Source organism: Octopus sinensis, linkage group LG13 (assembly GCF_006345805.1).
Source record: "Octopus sinensis linkage group LG13, ASM634580v1, whole genome shotgun sequence".
In the NCBI taxonomy this organism is placed as follows: Eukaryota; Metazoa; Mollusca; class Cephalopoda; order Octopoda; family Octopodidae; genus Octopus; species Octopus sinensis.
This window is the reverse complement of record NC_043009.1, coordinates 9,121,434-9,144,288: the sequence shown is the minus strand read 5'-3', so window position 1 is coordinate 9,144,288 and position 22,855 is coordinate 9,121,434. Positions and strand designations below refer to the sequence as shown.

General features: G+C 36.4%; 1 protein-coding gene across 3 annotated transcripts in view; it reads right to left on the bottom strand.

The window, feature by feature from the left end:
* The window catches only part of LOC115218556 (NADH-cytochrome b5 reductase-like), a 157,329-nt gene that overhangs the window by 122,783 nt on the left and 11,691 nt on the right, over positions 1-22,855 (bottom strand). For 2 of the 3 annotated variants that reach the window (XM_036508146.1, XM_029788443.2), the window contains exon 2: positions 912-1,313. In XM_036508146.1, coding sequence (XP_036364039.1) covers positions 912-1,109 — 198 coding nt within the window. In that variant the 5' untranslated portion in view covers positions 1,110-1,313. Of the gene's footprint in view, positions 1-911; positions 1,314-17,711; positions 17,722-22,855 lie in introns of those variants that run through there. The other variant, XM_036508147.1, reaches the window with a different exon arrangement.

The following is a 22,855-nucleotide window of genomic DNA, read 5'->3' as shown; positions in this document are numbered from 1 at the left end:
TCTGGGAAGCGAGAAGGCTGCACCAGACTCCAGTCTGATCTGGCAGTGTTTCTACAGCTGGATGCCCTTCCTAATGCCAACCACTCCGTGAGTGTAGTGGGTGCTTTTACATGCCACCGGCACGAGAGTCAGTCTGGCGGAACTGGCAACGGCCACGCCCAAATGGTGTTTTTTACATGCCACCCGCACAGGAGTCAGTCCAGCGGCACTGGCAACAACCTCGCTCGAATGTTTTGTTCACGTGCCACCGGCACAAGTGCCAGTAAGGCAATGCTGGTAACGATCACACTCAAATGGTGCTTTTTACGTGCCACCGGCATGGAAGCCAGTTAACTGCTCTGGCAATGATCCCACTCGGATGGAGCTGTTAGCGCTCCACTGGCACAGGTGTCAGTCATTGAATTTGGTTCAATTTCGATTTACAAAATATATATATATGTGTGTGTTTGCATGTGTGTATGTATGTATGTATATATCATCATCATCATCATCATTTGATGATGATATATATATACATACACACTACACACACACATAAATAATACTTCAATGTGTCCTTTCCTAATTTATGACAGTAAGGTATGATCTGAAGGGACGATAAAGAAAACTATGGTGGAAAGCATTTTAGCAGTGATAATCCCAAGGTTTATATAAAGAATTGAGTTTTAAAATAAAACACCAAAAACACACCAGAGAGAGAGAGAGAGAGAGAGAGAGAGAATGAGATGCAGCTTACATCTGTAGCTGACAAAAGCGTAATTGATGACGGTTTTGTTGACATTGCAGAGCTAAACTCAAAACTACCAACGATGTAAATTCAGTGTGGAAACAGAGAAGTATGACAACCACAAGCACAACAACAAACACAAACTGACCAACAGAGAAATGAAATAAAATATTCAAATACTTACCAAAGTTTCTACATTGTGGATCTCTGAAGACAGTCTATAGCGTTGCTGTTCTTTTTCCCAAGCTTTTAACCTTTGTTCATAGATATCGAAAACACATGGTTTGCATCCACTTCCACAACACTCACTTTCAGATGGTTTCTGAGGCTTTGATTCTGCTGTTGCAGGAGCAGATTGCAAATTTTCAGCACCAGAAGACATTGAATTGTACAGTCTCTGCTCATAATGAGAGGATGAACATCATAAGTTTTAAGTCCGTTTTTTTCCCACAATTTGCATTGGTCAACTAAGTGCTACAAGTTATATACTTCCGTGTACCTTGGTTCTAAACATTGTAAACAATAGTATTACGGTTGCTTCCTCATATGTAAAACTCCTCCAAGGTCTTCATCCTGCTGTTGAAATCTGATTATAAGAAAAAAAAGATTTGGTCAGATATATCATGATAGTATAGGAAGAAAGAGAAAGAGACACACACATACACACACACATATATATAAATATTATCGACCACAGATACTTAACATATATGCTTTGTGTGTTTGTCGTTAAGTATGTGTGGTTGATAATGTTTATTACACTAGTGCTGCTCCTATTTTATATCTGAATACAAAAAGATTTATGTGTATTAAAACAATTTGACATTAAACTGAAGGATCACTCAATACTTTTTAGTAATAATACATACTCTTTTACTCTTCTACTCTTTTACTTGTTTCAGTCATTTTGACTGCGGCCATGCTGGAGCACCGCCTTTAGTCGAGCAAATCGACCCCAGGACTTATTCTTTGTAAGCCCAGTACTTATTCTATCGGTCTTTTTTGCCGAACCGCTAAGTAACGGGGACATAAACACACCAGCATCGGTTGTCAAGCAATGCTAGGGGGACAAACACAGACACACAAACGTACACATACACATATATATATACATATATATACGACAGGCTTCTTTCAGTTTCCGTCTACCAAATCCACTCACAAGGCATTGGTCGGCCCGGGGCTATAGCAGAAGACACTTGCCCAAGATGCCATGCAGTGGGACTGAACCCTGAACCATGTGGTTGGTTAGCAAGCTACTTACCACACAGCCACTCCTGCACCTATATTTATCTATTTTTACAAAGAAAAAGTTGACAGCATGCAGGGTGTTCCTTTGTTAGGTGGAGTAATGAGAATGAAAATTAGCTGTGGTGTAAGTAGACAGAAGTAGTAGTAAAGGAAGAATTTATATATATATCATCATCATCATCGTTTAACGTCCGTTTTCCGCGCTAGCATATATATAAAAATTAGAAAAAACCACCTTTTATCAATTCGAAATGAACAATTAAATTATACCATCTAGAAAATTACATATAATAGAAATATTAAAATTAAAATAACAATAATATACCAATGATTAACCAAATTGCAAAATAATAATAAAAACGTATATATATATATATATATATAGTTTTTATTACATATATATACGTTTTTATATATATATTATATATATACCAAATATATACGTTTTTATTATTATTTTGCAATTTACTTAATCATTGGTATATTATTGTTATTTTATTTTTAATATTTCTATTATATGAAATTTTCTAGATGGTATAATTTAATTGTACATTTTGAATTGATAAAAGGTGGGTTTTTTCTAATTTTTATAGATATATTATATTTTGTGAAATTTGATTTAATATTTCTAAATTGAATTTTTCCCTGTAAGTTAGGAATAATATTCCCTCAAATAATTATTATATATATATATATATATCCTTTTAGCATTTTAATCTGTTTATCTTTTATACAATAAAGGGATTTCTGAATCACACTGTATGGAATTTGGTCATTCAACCTACTTCCTATTATTCTTCCATCCTAACATGGATTGGATGAAGACTTGTTTATATTGAAGCATTACTCTATAGCTGGATGCTTTCCTGTTGCTAACCCTCACTTGTTTTTCTAGCAAGTGATTTCCTTATCCCCATATTCAATATCTACGAACAGAGCTACAGGATGATTTGTTAAAAGGAAAATGCCAATATAATATCAGCTATTTTGTTCAAATGAGAATAACTTCCTCTTTTAACCCTTTAGTGTTTAAACTGGCCACATCAGGCCAAAATTGTCTTCCTGTTATATGCTCAAACCAGTCAGCTCTGACCTCTCACACCTACCCTACAAAGTCATTCTAAAAATAAACAGGGACATCATCAAAATCTCAGAGTTACAAGATGCTGTACAATTAATTTAAAACAATGTGATTAAACAGGCTTTACATTTGACAGAGTAATCTGAATGTTAAAGAGTTAATGACACCAGTCCCAAATCTTCCCCACCCCAAAAAGTTCATGAATTCTTCTTCATCTCTTTTTCTTTTTCCCTTTTTCTTTCTTCTTTCCATTTTCTTGTCTTGCAAGTTACTTGGCGACCTCACTGAAACCATTCTGTTAAATATCGTTGTGTTAAGAAGGGTATCCAGCTATAGAAACCATGTTATAGCTAATGTGGGAACTCAACATGGCTCTGCAACACCAGATCCCATCAAACCATCCAACCCATGCTAGCATAGCAAATAGACATTAAATGGTGGTGGTGATAGTGGCAGTGGTGGTGATGATGGTAATGATGATGAAAATGATGAAAGTAATACATAGGTAAATTACATACACTTGTCAAAGTGAAATAGTGAGGAAAAATACTGATACAACAATATTCAGCTAAGGCCTCAAGATTATTTGAATTATACTTTAATTACTTTTAATCCCACTTTTTTCTTTTCTTTTCTTTTAGAGTTTCATTACTTTCTTAAGCAAATGAAGGATAAACAGATAAATCTCAGTGTGGACAAGGAACAAGTCTGTTACATTCACAGATGATCTGGTGCCTATTATTAACAGAGTATAACACCAACACCTGGACATCTTGTGACTTAAACAGAGTTTGCTTTGTTACAGGTATTCAAACCAAACCACACCTATGTTTGCTGTAAATGTTTATGTTGACATCAGATATATCAATATCACCAGTCTGAAGGAACTGTAAAGATCTTACATATCCTCTTACTCTTCTGGTTAACTTGTCTTAGCTAAAGAATAAATGAATTATGTAAGATTAAACTGATCTACTCAAAACAAAAAATGTGGAAAGTAAAACACCTATAGAAGATTTGAACTCACACACCCAAAATAGGCAGTCTAATACCACATGCACTCAGCCATTTCACTTCTAGCATAACTGGTATAGGACGAGACCCCCTTCGGTCATGACTGATTGCACCTAGAAAGTTACACTCCCAGGCAAAAGTCCGAGCAAGGTTGTTTATGGAAGACCAGCAGTCGCCAATGCATATCAACCTTCTTTCTCCATGCCAACGATGTTATCCAATGGAATGGCAAAGGGGCCGATACAGCTTGGCACCAGTGACGTCGCAACTCATTTCTACAGCTGAGTGAACTGGAGCAACGTGAAATAAAGTGCCTTGCTCAAGAACACAACACGCAGCCCGGTCCTGGATTCGAACTCACAACCTCATGATCGTAAGCTCGATGCCCTAACCACTGAGCCATGTGCCTTCACAATACTATAGGCAAACTTTAAATAAATACATATTAAGTCCTTTTATGATATCCCCAACATGCTGAAACATAAATGCTTAATACATTTATCCATGTATATTTGATTCTTTGAAACTATTTCTAACATTGAAAATAATAACGCTTTCTAACTTTGGCACAGTGCCAGCAATTTTGAGAAGAGAGGGGAAGTTGATTACATCAACTCCAATCCTGACTGGTACTTTATTTTATCAACCATGAAGGATGAAAGGCAAAGTCGACTTCAGTGGAATTTGAACTCGGAATGTAAAAAGTCAAAAGAAATGCAACAAAGCATTTCGTATGATGAGCCAACAATTCAGCCAGCAATAGAGACAGGTACTATAATGTCAATAATATAGAAACAAACTAGCTGGATGTCTAAAGTATTAGCCTATTTCGTGTGGAGCACTAAGTTTGAATCTACCGAAATGTGCTTCTACAATATGTGAGTGTTTCACTGTGTATTTGAGAAGCATAATTTTATTTTTGATGTTATCTGCAATAGACTCTCATCTGGTCTTTTATCTATTTAATACCAAAGAGTTAAACTAAACACCAGTGCTTATAAACATCTCAGGATTATTGGAAAAATTTATACTTACACACAAACATACACACACACACACACACACATATATATATGCTTGTGTTTATATATTTATACATATACATATTTATACATATATAAACATGTATATATATATATATATATATATATATATATATATATATATATACACATAAATATGTATATATGTATGTGTATATATACATATGTATATATACTTACATACACACATATATACTTACATATATGTACATATATATGATTACATATTTGTGTGTGTGATAATGTTTGCTTTTTTATGTCAAATTATATATAAAAACAATTTAACATTAAGCTGAAGCACTCAATACCTTTTAGTAGTGTGTATGTTTATTAAACTTTTATAAGAAGACAGGCGACAATTACTTCAATGTTTTAGCATATTAGCTGCCATCATTCTGTATATTTGTGTGTGTGTGTGTGTGTGATCCATTGATAAACTACGATGAGAGCATGACCAACAAAATGACAAAAGCCCCATAATGTGTCAATGATAAATCTCTGCAGGGTTTCTGTATAAATAACAAATTTTGGTTGGCCCAAGGCTATAGTAGAACACACTTGCCCAAGGTGACACGCAGTGGGACTGAACCCAGAACCATGTGGTTGGTATGCAAGCTACTAACCACACAGCCACAATTTATTTTATGGATGTTCTAACTGCTAACTTCTTTTGTATTTACTATTTACAGTTTTCTGCCAGCTTGTTTAGCATCCCACAGCACCTCTTTTGCATCCATAGCTTACACTAAATAGTTTACACTAAATAAATTCCTACTCCTACCTGCATATTAAGTGCCACTATTTCTCAAAAGACAATAGAGTCCTACCTTCTTTCCTTATAACTATGACATACTTTTAGACCTTTTGGAACTTTACCTCTAATTCTTTGACCGATTCTGCTATTGCAAACAAGGTTTTCAGCATATAAGATTTCCTGCTGTTAGACTTGAGCTCCTCTGTTATGGTTTGGGAAACTATTATTATCAGGTCTGAGAAATGAACCATGAGGGACACCTACCTGTATGCTTAATTCCTTACTGAAATCATTGTTGACACTCACTTTGCTGGCAACACTCTGTACATAACTGCATTGCTTTGACAAATCATTCATCTACACCCAATTTTCTTAGCAGCTACCAGACTACAGAATATGGAACTCTGTTAAAGGTCTTCTCCAGATCAATGAATACTAGTTTTAGAATCTCACTCTTAAATTAAGTACTTCTTTCGTGGTTGCCTCACAAAGGTTATTGGTTGCCCCACTAAGGTTGATAGTTCTTTGTCTTTACATAAACTTGATCTGCATCTTGGCTAAGCTAATTTTTGTTTTCCTAATTAGCTGCTGCTATAACTCTTTCTTTAACCTTCATAACTTTATCCATCAATCTGATACCTCTGTAGTTGCTTCTTACTTTTGTTCTTGTAGCATTTGACAAAGATACCACTACACCAGTCACTGAGGTGATACATCCTTTTACTACCTGATTGACTAAATAAGTGATGATCGCATGCCCTACTTTTCCAGATGGCTTGACTGTCTCGACAACTTCTGGTTAGCCAGCTGCTTCACCTGTCTTCAGACTTCATATCATTAATAACCCTTTAGATTATATGGCTGTCAATATCAAGACTTTAGCATAAGACTATGGATTCAGGCTTGAAAATAACATTTCAAAATTATAATTCCTAGAGGTAACATAAAGACTGAAATCTAAATCAAACTGAATCATTCAGCATCAGTACAAGACTCACACATCATCATTCAGTCAGATAGTTTATGTATCTGTTGATAAGCAGGAAAACCATCTGCTGTTGTAGAATAGACAATAAATGTGCTAGAAAAATGACAAAATTCAAAGAAAATTAATACTAATAGGCTAATTTCTTATTTCTTTACTGCCCACAAGGAGCTACACACAGAGGGGACAAACAAGGACAGACAAACGGAATAAGTCGATTATATCGACTCCAGTGTGTAACTGGTACTTAATTTATTGACCCCGAAAGAATGAAAGGCAAAGTCAACCTCAGCAGAATTTGAACACAGAACGTTACAGCAGACAAGATACTGCTAAGCACTTCGCCTGGTGTGCTAACGTTTCTGCCAGCTCGCCGCCTTCTAACAGGCTAATTTCTAAATACCATTTACACATCATTGGGTTTTCAGAATCGTGACTCTACTCATTTTTTTATGGAGTGTTGCACAATTTTTCTTAAACATGAGAAAATACACAAAAGGTTAATAATCTAATAATCACTTTGTAGAGTTACATCATCATCATTGTTCGACCGTGGTCAAGACAATGGAATTTACCATGCTACGCCAGACTTCACGGTCCGTCATAGCATTACGGAGGTCCTGTCACTGGATGCCTGTATCCCTGGAGATTACATCAGGGTAGGAGAGTGTGCACCCTCTGGTATCGCGAGCAGATGGCTTCCAGAGGAGAAGAGTAGAAATTACCTCGTTTTCAAGAGTTACACATGATGTTAGCAACAATACACTCAAGGCATTATGTTATTCTTACACTAGGACATTGCTTTCAAGGAGTTTTTGTTAAATATATCCCCTCCCAGTGCTTATTTCATCATTCTTCCAAGACAGGGTGACCATAAAGTCTGGACATTTGGGAACTATCACTAAGTTCCTTGTTTCTTTACTTTTTCTTTCTTTGAATTGAATATGATTTTATCTAACAAAGAAAGAATTGAATCGATGCTACTCGGTGGATGTAGGGGACAGTCATTTTGAGAGAGAGCAAAAGATTTCAGTGCATGCCATTTTAAAATGGACCCTCGTTCCTTTGCGCACAGTGAGGAAAGCAGTTAAGAAATTCAAAGAAACAGGTAGTATGATGGATAAACTCCATTCCAGCTGACCAACTGTAATGGATGAAATAGAAGATTCTGTTGTGACTATGTCCAGATGTTATGGTCATCCTGCACAAAGTGGACATTAGCATAAAGGAGATAATTCAGTCTCATTGTAAACCTGCAGAATGTGTGAACGTGGCAATTTTCACTCCACACTAATATAAACACACACAAATGGATGCACGCACTAGCACACACACACACACACACACATGATGGGTTTCCACACTGTTTCCATCAACTAAATTTTCACTCAGAAGTTATTGCTCAATTACAGGCTATGATAGAAGACAAGTGCCATGCAGTGAGATTGAACTCAAAACCACATAACTGCCAAGCAGACTTCTTACTCACAGAGCTCACATGTTACATTACCAACAACAGCAAGCGGACAGGGCTCACATAACAATTTATCTTCAGCATTTCTCTTCTACAGAGACTAATACTAACAAGCTGCTAAGCTGTAATTACCACTAATACATCAACAATATGCGTTTCCAGACCTAAGTGACTTTACAGAGTAAAACAACAGATTATTGACAATATCTTCAATATTTCATGCAACCATCACCAAAGCAATAGCAAATTAACTACTATCAACTTGATTGAAATCATTTATTAACGTTCGTACAGACTAATATTCATTTTAAATTTAATTAAATACGATAAGCAATCATTAAAATTCTAAAAATATCATTCATCTGTTGGTAGTTGGTTAAAAGCATAGAACAGAGATTCACACATAAAATTATATCTGTATATCATATGAATTATTGGCAGCTTGGTGGGTTTTGTTTCTTTTTTTTTTCTTTCCTAACGCTAACAACTCAACCGTGTCATTAATCTATATACTCAATTAGGTAGGCAGGCAGATTGGTCTTGTTTAAGGAGTACAACAATGTGTCTAGACTCACCAAGTTCAATTCTTCCCAACCAGAAAAATCAGTGCAGTTTAGATATAAAACTCTTGGCTGAAGAGTCAGACATTAATCTCTCTTCGCTATTGTTGCACTATGACCCTTGCATAAACACTTCGTTTTAATTGGCCAATGTAAATAATACCAGAGTTTTATACAGATTATAATGTGAAGCTTCTACATGGTTACTCAATCTTCCAGAAATAGCACCAACATTTTTATTATATGATATCCTACTACCTTAAGGAAAAGGGAATAAATTAAATAACATCCTCCTAGACATGCTATATATTTGAAAAAATTGTGAGTCAAAGCTATTACATTCAGACCTATGATCAAAGGCTAGAATGGTTTTGATCATAGGTCTGCTCAAACAGAGACTGCCTGGGGCTAAAACATCAACAACAACAGATCCTAATAAGTATCGCTTACATCTAAAGATTTAAAATAGGTGATAAGACAAATAAGTTGGTTTGCTATTTCATAAATCATGGGTTTGCATTCTTGTTAGAAACACTACAGTGTATGAAAGGAGGAAACATGGAAATAAAGCTACTTTGGTCTACACACATAAAAACTGTGTGGATATGGTACTGAACTACCAGTTCAAATATCTTGAGCTCAGGTTCTGTGTACATGTTCCATTGTAAATTTCAGACATCTCTCTAGTTTATTCCACTCTGTCTCAGTTGGTGATCCAATATCTTGATCCCTTAGAAATTTGTCTTTTTTGTCTGCTTTCATGTACATATGCATTCCAGTGTACGATATATATATATATATATGTGTATGTATGTATGTATGTATGTATGTATGTATGTATGTATGTATGTATGTATGTATGTATATATATATAGGCGCTGGAGTGGCTGTGTGGTAAGTAGCTTGCTTACTAACCACATGGTTCCAGGTTCAGTCCCACTGCATGGCACCTTGGGCAAGTGTCTTCTACTATAGCCTCGGGTCAACCAAAGCCTTGTGAGTGGATTTGGTAGACGGAAACTGAAAAGAAGCCTGTCGTATATATGTATATATATGTGTGTGTATATGTTTGTGTGTCTGTGTTTGTCCCCCCAACATCGCTTGACAACCGATGCCGGTGTGTTTACATCCCCGTAACTTAGCAGTTCGGCAAAAAAGACCGATAGAATAAGTACTAGGCTTACAAAGAATAAGTGATGGGGTCGATTTGCTTGACTAAAGGCGGTGCTCCAGCATGGCCACAGTCAAATCACTGAAACAAGTAAAAGAGTATATATAATCAGCCAGTGAGTGTGCTAAATATATTATGGTAATATGACCCTCCTCAGACAGAACAAGGAAATGATCAACAGAAATGGACAAAGTGGAAATAAGCATAGAAATCCCCTCATCAGCCATGGAAACCAGGCTCAAGCATAGTTTCAGTGTTACCCTTCTGGCTGTGTAGGGGAAGCACATCTTTTTTGTATGTTTTATTCTAGTATGGTTTCTAATCTGGAAGCCTTTCCCAACACCAACTACTTTACAAAGTGTACTGGCACCAACACCAGAGAACTTGTCGTGCCCTCAGCCAGACAGGACAAAAGAGTCCTCTTGATTCTACATTGTCTCCCTCATTCACCAATCACTTTACAGAATGTTCTGGGTGCATTTTATCATGGCATTAGCGCCAACAAGATTGAATTGCAGCCTACAAAATAAAAGGAATCCTCATTTGTCTTTGTTGCCTCTGTTTATTTGGAATAAGTACAGAAGGTGAATCAAAGTGAAAGGGGAAAATAAGGGTATGGTGGAAAAGACAGGGTGATTGGGGTGGGGTGAGAGTATCGGATTAAGGGAGAAATGGGATAGACAGTGCTAGAAGTGATGTAACAGGGTTAGTAATGATAAGGAAGAGAGCAAGAGAGAGAATGAGTGTGCATGCATGCATGTGCTTGTGTGTATGTGTGTGTGTGTGTATGAATATGTAGGTGGGAGATCAAGGGCTCTGAGAATGTTGCCAGACACAATGCGAACACAAAACTACAGTACTTGAATATGTTCCTCGACCAAACCATTTCGGCAAGACAGAAGAATAAATAGAAATGAAATTTAAAAAAACAAAACAAAACAAAAAAACAATTAAATAAATAAATAACAATAAAAAAACAAGAAAGAAATTAAACATTTTCCAAATATTATTATTAAAATATTCAGTGTTTACTATACCAGGACAATACGTGATAAAACTTATACAAAAAAAAATAAAAAACATCAGACCATAACATAACAACAACAAAAAAAAAATTTATTCAGTGAAATTGGTATTCTGAAGGATGCTGGTTTTTGTTTGTGTAGTTTTTGCTGTTGTTGTTATCTCCATCTTCCATCCTGTTATGACGATTTTGTGATTTGGTTTGGCAGAAACAATTTGTAGACCAACACTGATAAATCAATACTAACAATGTTTGTTAAAATCATTCTATCAAATTATTATATTCTAGACGTCACCTAGTTAAACTAGTGGAACTGAGTACAAAAACGTCTCTCTTTCAATGTTGCTGACGTGTGTATGTGTATATACAGATATACATACATACATATATATATATATATATATATATATCTGTACATATGTGTGTAATTATATATATATATATATATATATATATATATATAAAAGAGTGAAAGAAGAGAAGGGGCAGAGAGAGAGATGAGGGGGGAAGGCAGGAGAGAGGATAATGAGGTGAGAGAGGTGGGAATGGACAATGGTGGGAAATGTTAGAAATTTGTTAAATAATAGAAATATACAGAAACTTGATTGCAACTTTATAGCAAATATAGACGTTTAATAAGAATATTATTATATCCATTGGTTAAATTTAACAAACAAAAATAAAAATAAAAATAAAGTATTTTTAAAAAAATAAAGAAAGAAAAGAGTAAAAGAAAGAAGAAAGAAGGAAAGAAAAGAAAAACCGTAAAAGAAAGAAAAAGGAAGAAGAAAAGAAGCAAACAAATACGACTGGAGCTAATTAAATACTGCCTTCTATGATGTCCACCTCCTCTGTCTGCAGACTGTTTGAAAAGATTAACTATGGTAAACATACATATGTTGGTAGTTTTAATTGATTTTTTTTTTCTTCATTACATTTGGTTGATTAGATTTCTCCATTAAATTTCTAAGTATGAAGGAACAGAAGTACCAAAAATTATAGCAATGCCATGCCATTGCCACTTGACCATATTGCGTTAAATAAAGACTTATTATTCTGAAGGTGAGTTTAAGTCGACCTCAGTGTGTTACTGGCCAACAAGGAAGCAAGGAAGAAGCCTCAAAGTAGTTGCTCGACATGCTATAAATAGCAGCAAAACCTTCCTTGATTCACACACTGCAGTCTTTTTTGCCAACATGGGAAATGGATGTATGATGATGATGGCGATGATGATGAGGAGGAGGATGTATGATACAGTCCTTGATTGAATGTGTCTAAATAAAAGATGTGACAGCCAAGATTGAAGTGCCATCATTCACCAAAGACATCAGTTGATCAATCTTCGACTTAGTTGATCAACCAATCCCAACCAGTCATGATTCATAGTACAAGTTGTACTGTTCATCCTCTCAGTCAATGAATACAAACCATGACTCACAAGACCTCTGAGTAATTTTCCTGAGTCACCATCTCAACCTTGCAGGCCAATCTATTGCAAAATTGCCTATTTACAGCTGAGTGGACTGGGGCAATGCGAAATTCAGTGTTTTGCTCAAGAACAAAACACAGCCAGTCTGAGAATTGAAATCACAATCTCACAATCATGAATACAACACCCTAACCACTAGGCCATGTACCTTCATACCGATGACATGCATGGTCCAAATAGATATGTCATGGTTGAATAGTTACGAAATTTTCTTTGCAGTTATGAGATGCTGGGTTCAATCCCTCTGCATGATACCTTGGACAGGTGTTATTTACCATAGCCTTGGTTTTACATATGCCTTGAGAGTGAATCTAGAAAGATGGAAACTGTGTAGAAGCCCATCAGATGAACACCGTGCTTGTAATTCAAAGGTCCAGCTTTATCATACATTGTGTTACACCGATTCTGTCTTCGGAGGATGTTAAGGGCAAACATGTCTGTGAAGAAGTCAGCTTCTTATAAGCTAATTCTATGAATTAGCATCAGTGAGTATTCAGTTTATTTCTTCTTCTTCTTTGTCATCATCATCGTTGTCATTTTAACGCCTCCTTTTCCATGCTTGTATGGGTCGGGCGGAATTTGTTGAGGCAGATTTTCTGCAGCAGATATTATCCTTCCTGCCATCAATACTCAGCTATTTCCAAGCAAGGTGATATTTCCTCATAGTCAGAATCATGTTGCTGCAGAATACTGGAAACGAACGATATTGCTTATGTGACTATCGTGCAAAGTCAAGAACAAGGAGAATATAAACACACACATTGACACACACACACACACAATGCATGTACAAACATGCAACACACATATGCACACACACACACACATGCACATGCACACACACACACATACATATGACAGCCTACTTTCAGTTTCCATCTACAAAATCCACTCACAAGGTTTTGGTTGGCACTGGGCTATGGTAAAAGACACTTACCCTAAGTGACATACAATGGGAATGAACCCAGAACCACATGGTTGGGAAGGAAACTTCTTAACGACATCTGGCAGCTGACTTGGCAGACACCCATAAAATTATTAACCATCTTACCAACAATAACTCTGAGCACCTTTTCAAACTCCACCTGTCTAATACCCATGGACATGTTTACAAAGTCAGAAAACCGCACAGCTCCCATGACTTTCAGAAACATTTTTTCACACTAAGAGTTGCTGAAGCATGGAACAAACTGCCGCCATCAGTTATTAGTTGTCAGAGCACCGCATCCTTCAAAACTTCCTGAGATTCACCAGCACTACACCTGATTTTCTCTCCTCCATACACACGCAAGCATGTATCTGACTCATACACTATTCGCTTCCCAGATATTTGTACATTACTGCACATATGCTTTTGACAAGTTGTGGTGCACCTGAGCACTGTATGCAATAATTTCATTGTTATTATTATTATTATTTTAACCACACAGCCATGTTGGCACCTATAATCAATCTAAATACTTAATGATCAAACAACTGAATACCATTACCATTGAAACCAATGGTATCTTATTTATTTATATGGTGAGGGCTAAACAGGAATAAAACAACAATAACCGTTCTAGCCATGGGAAAATCATAAGCTAACACCTCAATCTGCACAATGCAGCATCAAAATTTTCTTCAAGAAAACATTCTTACTTATCTTTAAAATAGTAACCACTTGTGTTTAGTCTATACATCAAAGGATGCCAGAAGAGCATGGCCCCATGATGTAGATGAAGGTGGTGGGGGACAGGGGGTGGGTAAAGACACATCACTGGTCAAGTGCTGTAAGTTTGACCTCCAAACTGGCATGTCTAACATCTAAAAATTGCAAGCGATTTCGCTTGAAGCGTGTTAATTAAAGGCCAAAATTTTGAATAGCAGATTTCTCTTTATTCAGAATTAAGTAAAAGAAAGCTAATGAAGTTATGCTGAATTAGTAATATTCTAACAGAATGGAAGGTGATACAGGTATGGCTGGGTGGTTAAGGAGCTTGCTTCCCAATCCTGCGATCTTGGGTTCAATCCTAGTGTACAGTCTCATGTACTATAGCCCTAGGCCAACAAAAGCCTTGTGAGTGGATTTGGAAGACAAAAGCTGAAACATATAAATATGTGTGTATATATGTGTGTGTGTGTGTATATATGTGTGTATTCTCTTGTCTAGACATCATGTGATGGTTGTAAGCAAGCATCATCATCATCATCATCATATGAGTGAGAATGTTTATTTCCAGTCTTCTGTGAAAAAATAAAAATGTCTGGCCACAGGGAAATTTGACCTTACTTGGAAATGGGTGAAAGTGAGCAACAAGAAAGGTGACCAGCCATAAAAAAAACATCTGCCTCAGCAAATCCTGTTTGTCCATGCAAGAATGGAAATATGGATATTAAATGATGATGGTGATTGATGATGATGATGGTGGTGGTGATGGTGATGATGATGATGGTGATGATGATGATGATGAGGAGGAGGAGGAGGAGGGGGATATGGCTTTCACACTTCATGCTCCATTGCTGATCTCCTAACTCTGATACTTGAGCAGTTCTATCATCTTCCATTTGTTTGGTCATCTCATTTAATGTCTGCTTTTCAAAGCTAGCCTAGATTAGAGACAGAAGAAGAAAACTGAGGTAGGATGTTACGGCTGGATAAATTTCCAGTAGCCAATCCTTACCTGTTGTTTAATTGAGGATTTTTTTTTTATTCTTTCATTTTATTCAACAGGAATTCAAAAACAGAAAGCTGGCAGATAATTTGTTGAACAAAATTGCAGCCCAACCAGAAGTCACTAACTGTAGGTGAACTGGAAATGGTGACTCGGCATAGTTTTGTAAACAGTCACAGACATATATGCACACATACATACACATGTGTGTATGCATGTGTTTGCATGTGTATGTATATGTATTTGGCAAAAAATCTCAAATTTTATTTAATTTGCTTTGCGGGAAGGACTGTTTCAACGAAGTCGCATCTTGTCCTTGCCTTCGAAACGTGGAGTAGATGAAATAGGGACAACTGAAGAAGGAGGATATTCCTTATGTTGTATGTCTCGTTTTTCTGGGTTTTTTCGGTGTTTGAAAAAAAGTTTGTTTCTATATTTTTGTCTTTATGTTTTCGTTTCTCATTGTGTTCAACATTTTTTGATGTCCTGTACCCATATATGCATGTATATATACATATAGATGAAGGTATGTACATATATGTATGTATATATGCATATATTTATATATATATATATATATATATATATATGTGACAGGCTTCCATACAGTTTCAATCCATTCACAAGACAGTGATTGACATGGAGCTATAGTAGAAGACACTTTTGTCCAAGCTGCGACGCAGTGGGACTGAACTCAAAACCACATGGTTGCAAAGTGAACTTCTTAACCACACAGCCATGAAACATGAAATAACTTTAAGATTTAAGAGTATTGTAGTTTGCTTGAAGCAGTGTAGTATCTTCTGAGGATGGGCTTTTGTGCCTGAAATATAAAGGTTTTGTGAAACCTTCTGCATTGTCAGACACTATTTTGTATTCCCAGATTCCGTTCTTGGTTTGATGTTTTCTTTTTTTCTTTTTACTAATAAATTTGTGGTTGATATCGTGTCTAACTTGGCCATCTTTGCTCATGACACTGTATTCTTGTTTGCAAAAACATTTGATTTGTGTGATCAGGTGTTATACAGTTGCTCTGCCTTTAAGAAAATTATGGATTCCACTTGTAAATCATACTTTATCATTTATCGCAATTATGGCTATTTATTCTATTGTTCTTAAAAATTTTAACAGAAATGGAGTCATCAAAATTAAGCATCTTGATATATAACCAGGAAAATTATCAACTTTGGCACATCTGTCACCAAAATTATTAAAACTGACAGTAATTAAAATTGTTTTGTTTTTTTTTTAATCCAATTTTTGCTGTATAACTAATCAAAATTTCTGAAAATTATTAACTCTGTCAGGCTATAATAAGCAAAATTATCATTTCTCGATACTCTTTTATCCACAAAAGTATTCAAATAATCAATTGTTTGAAGACGGAATTGAAGACATTTTCAAGCACCAAAAATGTCGAAAGCTGTTTTTTCGGTGCTGGTCATCATCATTATCATCATTCCATCTTACATGTTGCCATGGTTTGGATGGTCTAACAGGAGCCAGCCAGGTAGAAGACTACACCAGGCTACTGTGCCTGTTTTGGCATGGTTCCTAACACCAACCACTTCACAGAGCGGGCTGAGTGCTTTTTATGTGGCACTTGCACAGGCGAAGTCAGTTTGGCATGGGTTTTTACAGCTGGATATCCTTCCAAATGCCAACCAGTTTACAGTGTGGACAGGGTGCTTTTAAATGGCACCTGCACTGGCAGGGTTACCAAGTAACTTTGCAAGACAAGGAATCTTTGATGGAGGAGCAGGTATTGGAGGAGGTGATCTTGTGACAGATCATGAAAGGTTAGAGTGTGACATAGAAACAGATGTCTTACTGCAGAGGGGGTACATGGTTACCCAGCCAGAGGGAGGGAGAGAGAGAGAGAGAAAGGGAGGGAGAGTTAACAAGGGTGAGGGCAGAAACAGGTGTGCTGCTGAAGAGGAGGACATGATTACCTAGAGATAGAGAGGGGAATTAGCATGAAAGAAGTGTGCTGCTGTAAAGGAGATACAGGGTTACCTGGCCAAAGGTAAGAACAAAAGGAAGGAGAGAGAGAGATCAAGAATGAGAGCAGAAACAGGTTTGTTGCTGTGGAGGAGATTAAGGGTTACTCAGCCAGATTGAAGAGTAAGGGAAAGAGAGAGTGTGAGACAGCAGGAGCAGGAGAGGGACAGCGGTAAGTGACAGGGTATACTTGCAAGGGGAAGGTATCAGGACATAGATGGAATGGTAAAGTAAGGAAGCCAGCGATGAATGGTGGCAGGTGCTGCTAGTAAATTGATAATATATCTATCCATGTGTATCATAGTGGGTTGGTTAAAAAATAAACACAGTGATAGCTGAATCATCTCCACATACTTTGGAAATGGATCAAATGGTAGATTGACTGACACCAAACTCATTGTTTGCAGCAGCAAGGCTCCCATCATCATGTAACAAGATGAAGGTCTCAGGAACACTTGAGGGGTGTCTGCCTTATCTTGTCACGTAAAATTGTCGAAGGGAGAACCAAAACCCGACTGTCTTCAATAGCAATAAATATTACTTTATTTTCTGGGTTTCGCAAATAAAAATATATACACATATATTTTCCTTATGGGCGAACCGGTAGCCAAGTCCACAAGACTGTTCACAAATGTTCACTTGTGTGAGCCAAAATTACCATCTCCATTCCCGCTTAAAAGAGAGCTTCTCTATATGTAAGGTTTTCCCTGAGAGAAGGTTGGTCACATCCACTCGGTAGGGTTGCTGGTTCAAAAAGACAGATTTAGCGGGAACGCTTTCAGTTTGCAGTTCTCTGCACATGTGCATGAGGGAACTTCCAGTGGCCTACCGGAAGTAATCCAACTCTGCGCATGCATGCTGAAAACTTCCAAAAATAATGTCACTACAATCACATATTTTCTTGAACATCTCTACCTTTTCCTGTAAAGAAGACGCCCATCTGTATTGTTTGTTAGGATTAGGTACCTTTGTATTTTCTTTATTCACTGGTCCCATGTTGATGGTACAAGTTTGTAATTTCATATAAAAAAAAATACACAGCCTCACAGCACAGTCATGTGAACATAAACAATAAACAGTGCATTCTGGGTAGCTGAGCACTGTGGGTGGTTGCTTGGGTGCATTTTTGTGGTACACATAGAATCTTCAATTCATCGCTGACCCATGTCATCACAGATCAATTCATGATACATGCAACATGGTTCATGGCTGAGTAAACCATGTTACCCCCAGATCAGTAATGACTGAATTAGTGATTAATGAGGCTACATGTGCTATTAGTGATTAATGAGGCTACATGTGCTATTAGTGATTAATGAGGCTACATGTGCTATTAGTGATTAATGAGGCTACATGTGCTATTAGCAAATACATCATCAAAAGCCTGACATAAAAATTATGGAAATTATTATTTCTGACAGATCAGAAAAGGATCAAAATGAAAATTCCGAAAGATTTGCACTACAGGGCAGCACACAGATGTGGACTTAGCCATGAAAACTAAAAGAAGCTAAAGAACAAAAATAGTTCAGACACTTCCAACGTGTGTTGAACAATGAGCTTTTTTCACTGAAAATTTTACACAGTATATCTATTGTGTCATTAAAGTTTATGTCCGAAGGTTTTCTTGAGAGTATATAATTACTGTATCATTCATGTTCTGTTTTCTCAAGATTAAGCGTTTTCATCTCAGCATCCCAATCTTTACATTTATTCTCAAAGATTTGCCCATATCTTCTGTAGTATGTCTTGAAGGTAACTCCTTCGTCTGGCTCATATTCGAACTCTGCTACGTAGTTTGCAACATAGTCTGGTGAGAACACACTTTCTGACTTTCCTGATGACTTCAGTAATTGCAACATTTGTTGTTGTTGCTCTTGCAATTGTATCTGCTGCTGCTATGTTCTTTCAGTTGCTGTTGTTGCTGTTTTTGCAACTTGAGCAAACCAGCCAACAAATTTTCCATAATTTTACGATTTTTTTTTTTCATAAAATTCACACAAAAAAACTTTGTGAGCTTATTAACTCCTCTCCAAGTTCCTATTAACTCCATATGAATTATTTTATCCTCGTCGAGTTTATTAATTTCTCATGGGTTGTTTAAATCCTTGTTGCCACTATTATAATCTTAAAATGTTGGGTAGTTATAACACCCATTTCAGTATTCTTAGTAAAACCAATAAAGACATGACTATCTGTGACCACCTACTAAGTACTCTCAAACTTGATGTACTTCTCCTTATTTATAATGACTAGGTCATTCCATTCATCACGTGGGAGGGGGTGTACCATTATTACTAATTCCTTTCAACAAGAGTGAAGTCGGGGCTAAACAGCAATCAGAAATAGACAAATAATTGTTAATGTCATGGAGGTTTTCAAAATAGAAAATTTTTATTGTAACATAATCAGAATTTAAGAGAGTCTGACGTATCGATGTCACTGAAAATTATAAGTTCATGTTTTGGATATCATCAAGTCTTAACTGCAAAATTTGATATGAAAACAAAAGAGTCAGAAATATGTCCAATCAAGTTTATCAGATCCCTGATATCAACTCTTTCAAGCTTGCAATACATCGGTGCAGATGCACGCACATGTGTGTGTGTGTGTGTGTGTAAGAGAGAGAGAATGAAAGTATGTAGAATACAATGGAAAAAGGAAGAGAAGAAAAAGAAAGAAGCAATTGTGACAGAGAAAGTATGAGTGTTATGTCTATCAAGGAAAGGAGGGGGGACTTAAGAATGTGAGAGAGAACACTGATAAGAGAGAGAGTGAGAGAATGAGAAAACAGTATAGACGGTCAGCAGAATATGTCCTCCACATAAACACACAACACAAATTCAGAACTACATACATCTGTCAAAAAATTACACTTCACACATCATTATGGATAAACACACACATACATGCATGAACACACATGCATGCACACACACACACACACACATTATTATGTCAAGTTATAATAGAAGCAATTTTTACATTAAATTGAAGAATTACTCAATACTTTTTTCTGTAGAGTACATTCTTTTTATATTATTTCTTTTACTTGTTTCAGTCATTTCACTGCAGCCCCAGGACTTATTCTTTGTAAGCCTTGTACTTATTCTATTGGTCTATTTTGCTGAACTGCTAGGTTACAGGGACATAAACTCACCTGCATCGGTTGCCAAGTGATGTTGGGGGTATAAACACAGACACACACATACATACATACATACATACATATTCTGGTGCATCTGAATTAAGTGCCATATTCATTTGAATCTAAATTGTTACATACACACATACATGCATACATCATCATCATTATCGTTTAGCGTCCGCTTTCCATGGGTTGGACGGTTCAACTGGGGTCTGGGTAGCCAGGAGGCTGCACCAGGCCCAGTCTGATCTGGCAATGTTTCTACGGCTGGATACCCTTCCTAACGGCAACCACTCCATGAGTGTAGTGGGTGCTTTTTACGTGCCACTGGCACAGGCGCCAGATGAGGCTGGCAAATGGCCACGAGCGGATGGTGCTTTTTACGTGCCACCGGCACGGGGGCCAGGCAAGGCTGGCAACGGCCACGATCGGATGGTGCTATTTACATGCCACCGGCACGGGGGCCAGCAGAGGCTGGCAACAGCCACGATCGGATGGTGCTTTTTACATGCCACCGGCATGAGTCCAGTCGGGGCGGCGCTGGCAATGGCCATGTTCGGATGGTTCTCTTACGTACCACCGGCACTGGTGTCACAGCTGCAATTTCCATTGATGTTGATCGATTTGCAATTTCCATATATATATATATATATATATATATATATATACATATATATATATATATACATGATAGACCATTAGCGCCTACACACATTTTTTTCTCTCCTTGCTTCTTTTCTGTGTATCTTTCTGTCGAAGAGCGTATGCTCGAAATGTAAAAGACTTGTTCTATTCCTATTCCTGAGCACCATACTAATACATTTGTTTGTTTGTACTCCACCTGCCTTCGTCTTTTGTTTATTTTTGTAAACCTTCCCGTTATATATATACATATATATATATATATATCACACATATATATATATATTATATATATATATATATATATATATATATATATATATACATGATAGACCATTAGCGCCTACACACATTTTTTTCTCTCCTTGCTTCTTTTCTGTGTATCTTTCTGTCGAAGAGCGTATGCTCGAAATGTAAAAGACTTGTTCTATTCCTATTCCTGAGCACCATACTAATACATTTGTTTGTTTGTACTCCACCTGCCTTCGTCTTTTGTTTATTTTTGTAAACCTTCCCGTTATATATATACATATATATATATATATATACACACATATATATATATATTTATATTTATATATATATATATGTGTGTGTGTGTGTGTGTGTGTGTATACATATATATATATATATAAACAGGCTTCTTTCAGTTTCCATCTACCAAATCCACTCACAAAGCTTTGGTAGGCCTGAGGCTATAGTAGAAGACACTTAGCCAAGGTTCCACACAGTGGGACTGAACCCAGAACTATGTGGTTGGTAAGCAAGCTACTTACCACACAACCACTCCTGTGCCTACCTATCTGTTAGGCAGCGACCACATTCAGATAAACAAATATACATGTCCTATACATACACACGTCTATACACAACTCGGATCTTTTCAGTTTGAACGGCAGTTTTTTCTAGCGGTGTCATATGAAATTGTCACCCATAATTATGACCCTAGTATCGATCTATTTCATTTCAATCTGTTTTAGGGTTAGGGTTAGGGGTGGGGGGAGAGGTATCTTTTTTCTTCACAAATGTAAATAAACCTAATCTCTTTTTTAAAAGAGGGACATATTCATATGGCACAGAATGTTTTCACCTCAATAGACGGTTATTGATTGGTTGAAATTGCCGAAATGCAAGAAATTAAAGACCAAATATGTTACAAACTACAGAATTTTCTCAATAAAGCCAAGAGAAAATAATGTTTTATAAACACATTCTACCAATATACGAAGTTTAAAATTTTTTAGCTACCTAGAAATTATGTTAAAAACTGCCGTTCAAACCGAAAAGATCCCACAACTCTAATATATATACATATCTATACACACCTCTAATCGAATTTAAATATATATATACAGCTGTTTCAATTAATACTTAGTAAATATTAAGTAAACATCAAATTTATATGACGTGAGCATGGTATCTTATTCTCATGTGGGAGAATAAAGAAAAGAAAAAACGAAGAACATGCAACAAAATACAGATGCACTTTCACTTTCTGACAAGGTTTTCAATTCAAATTATGACTACGTACATAAATATAAATTTATTGATACATTTGCATTTGCAATTATATTTTCCACTTTAACAACATTAACCCTTTTGTTACCATATTTCTGTTGAGATGTTCTGTGTTTCTTTCAATTACTTTAAATATAACAAATAATTTAGTAAAATAACTTAGTTATCATTAAGCTAGTGTTAGGAACAGAAATTTTAACTAAGATTTGGTGGAAGATTTTAATTCAAAACTTATGAAAACAAGACATTTGTACTCAGTGCCAGAGCCAGCTTCAGCCAGGTTGGTAACGAAAGGGTTAAAACATTTCAAATCTCCCGA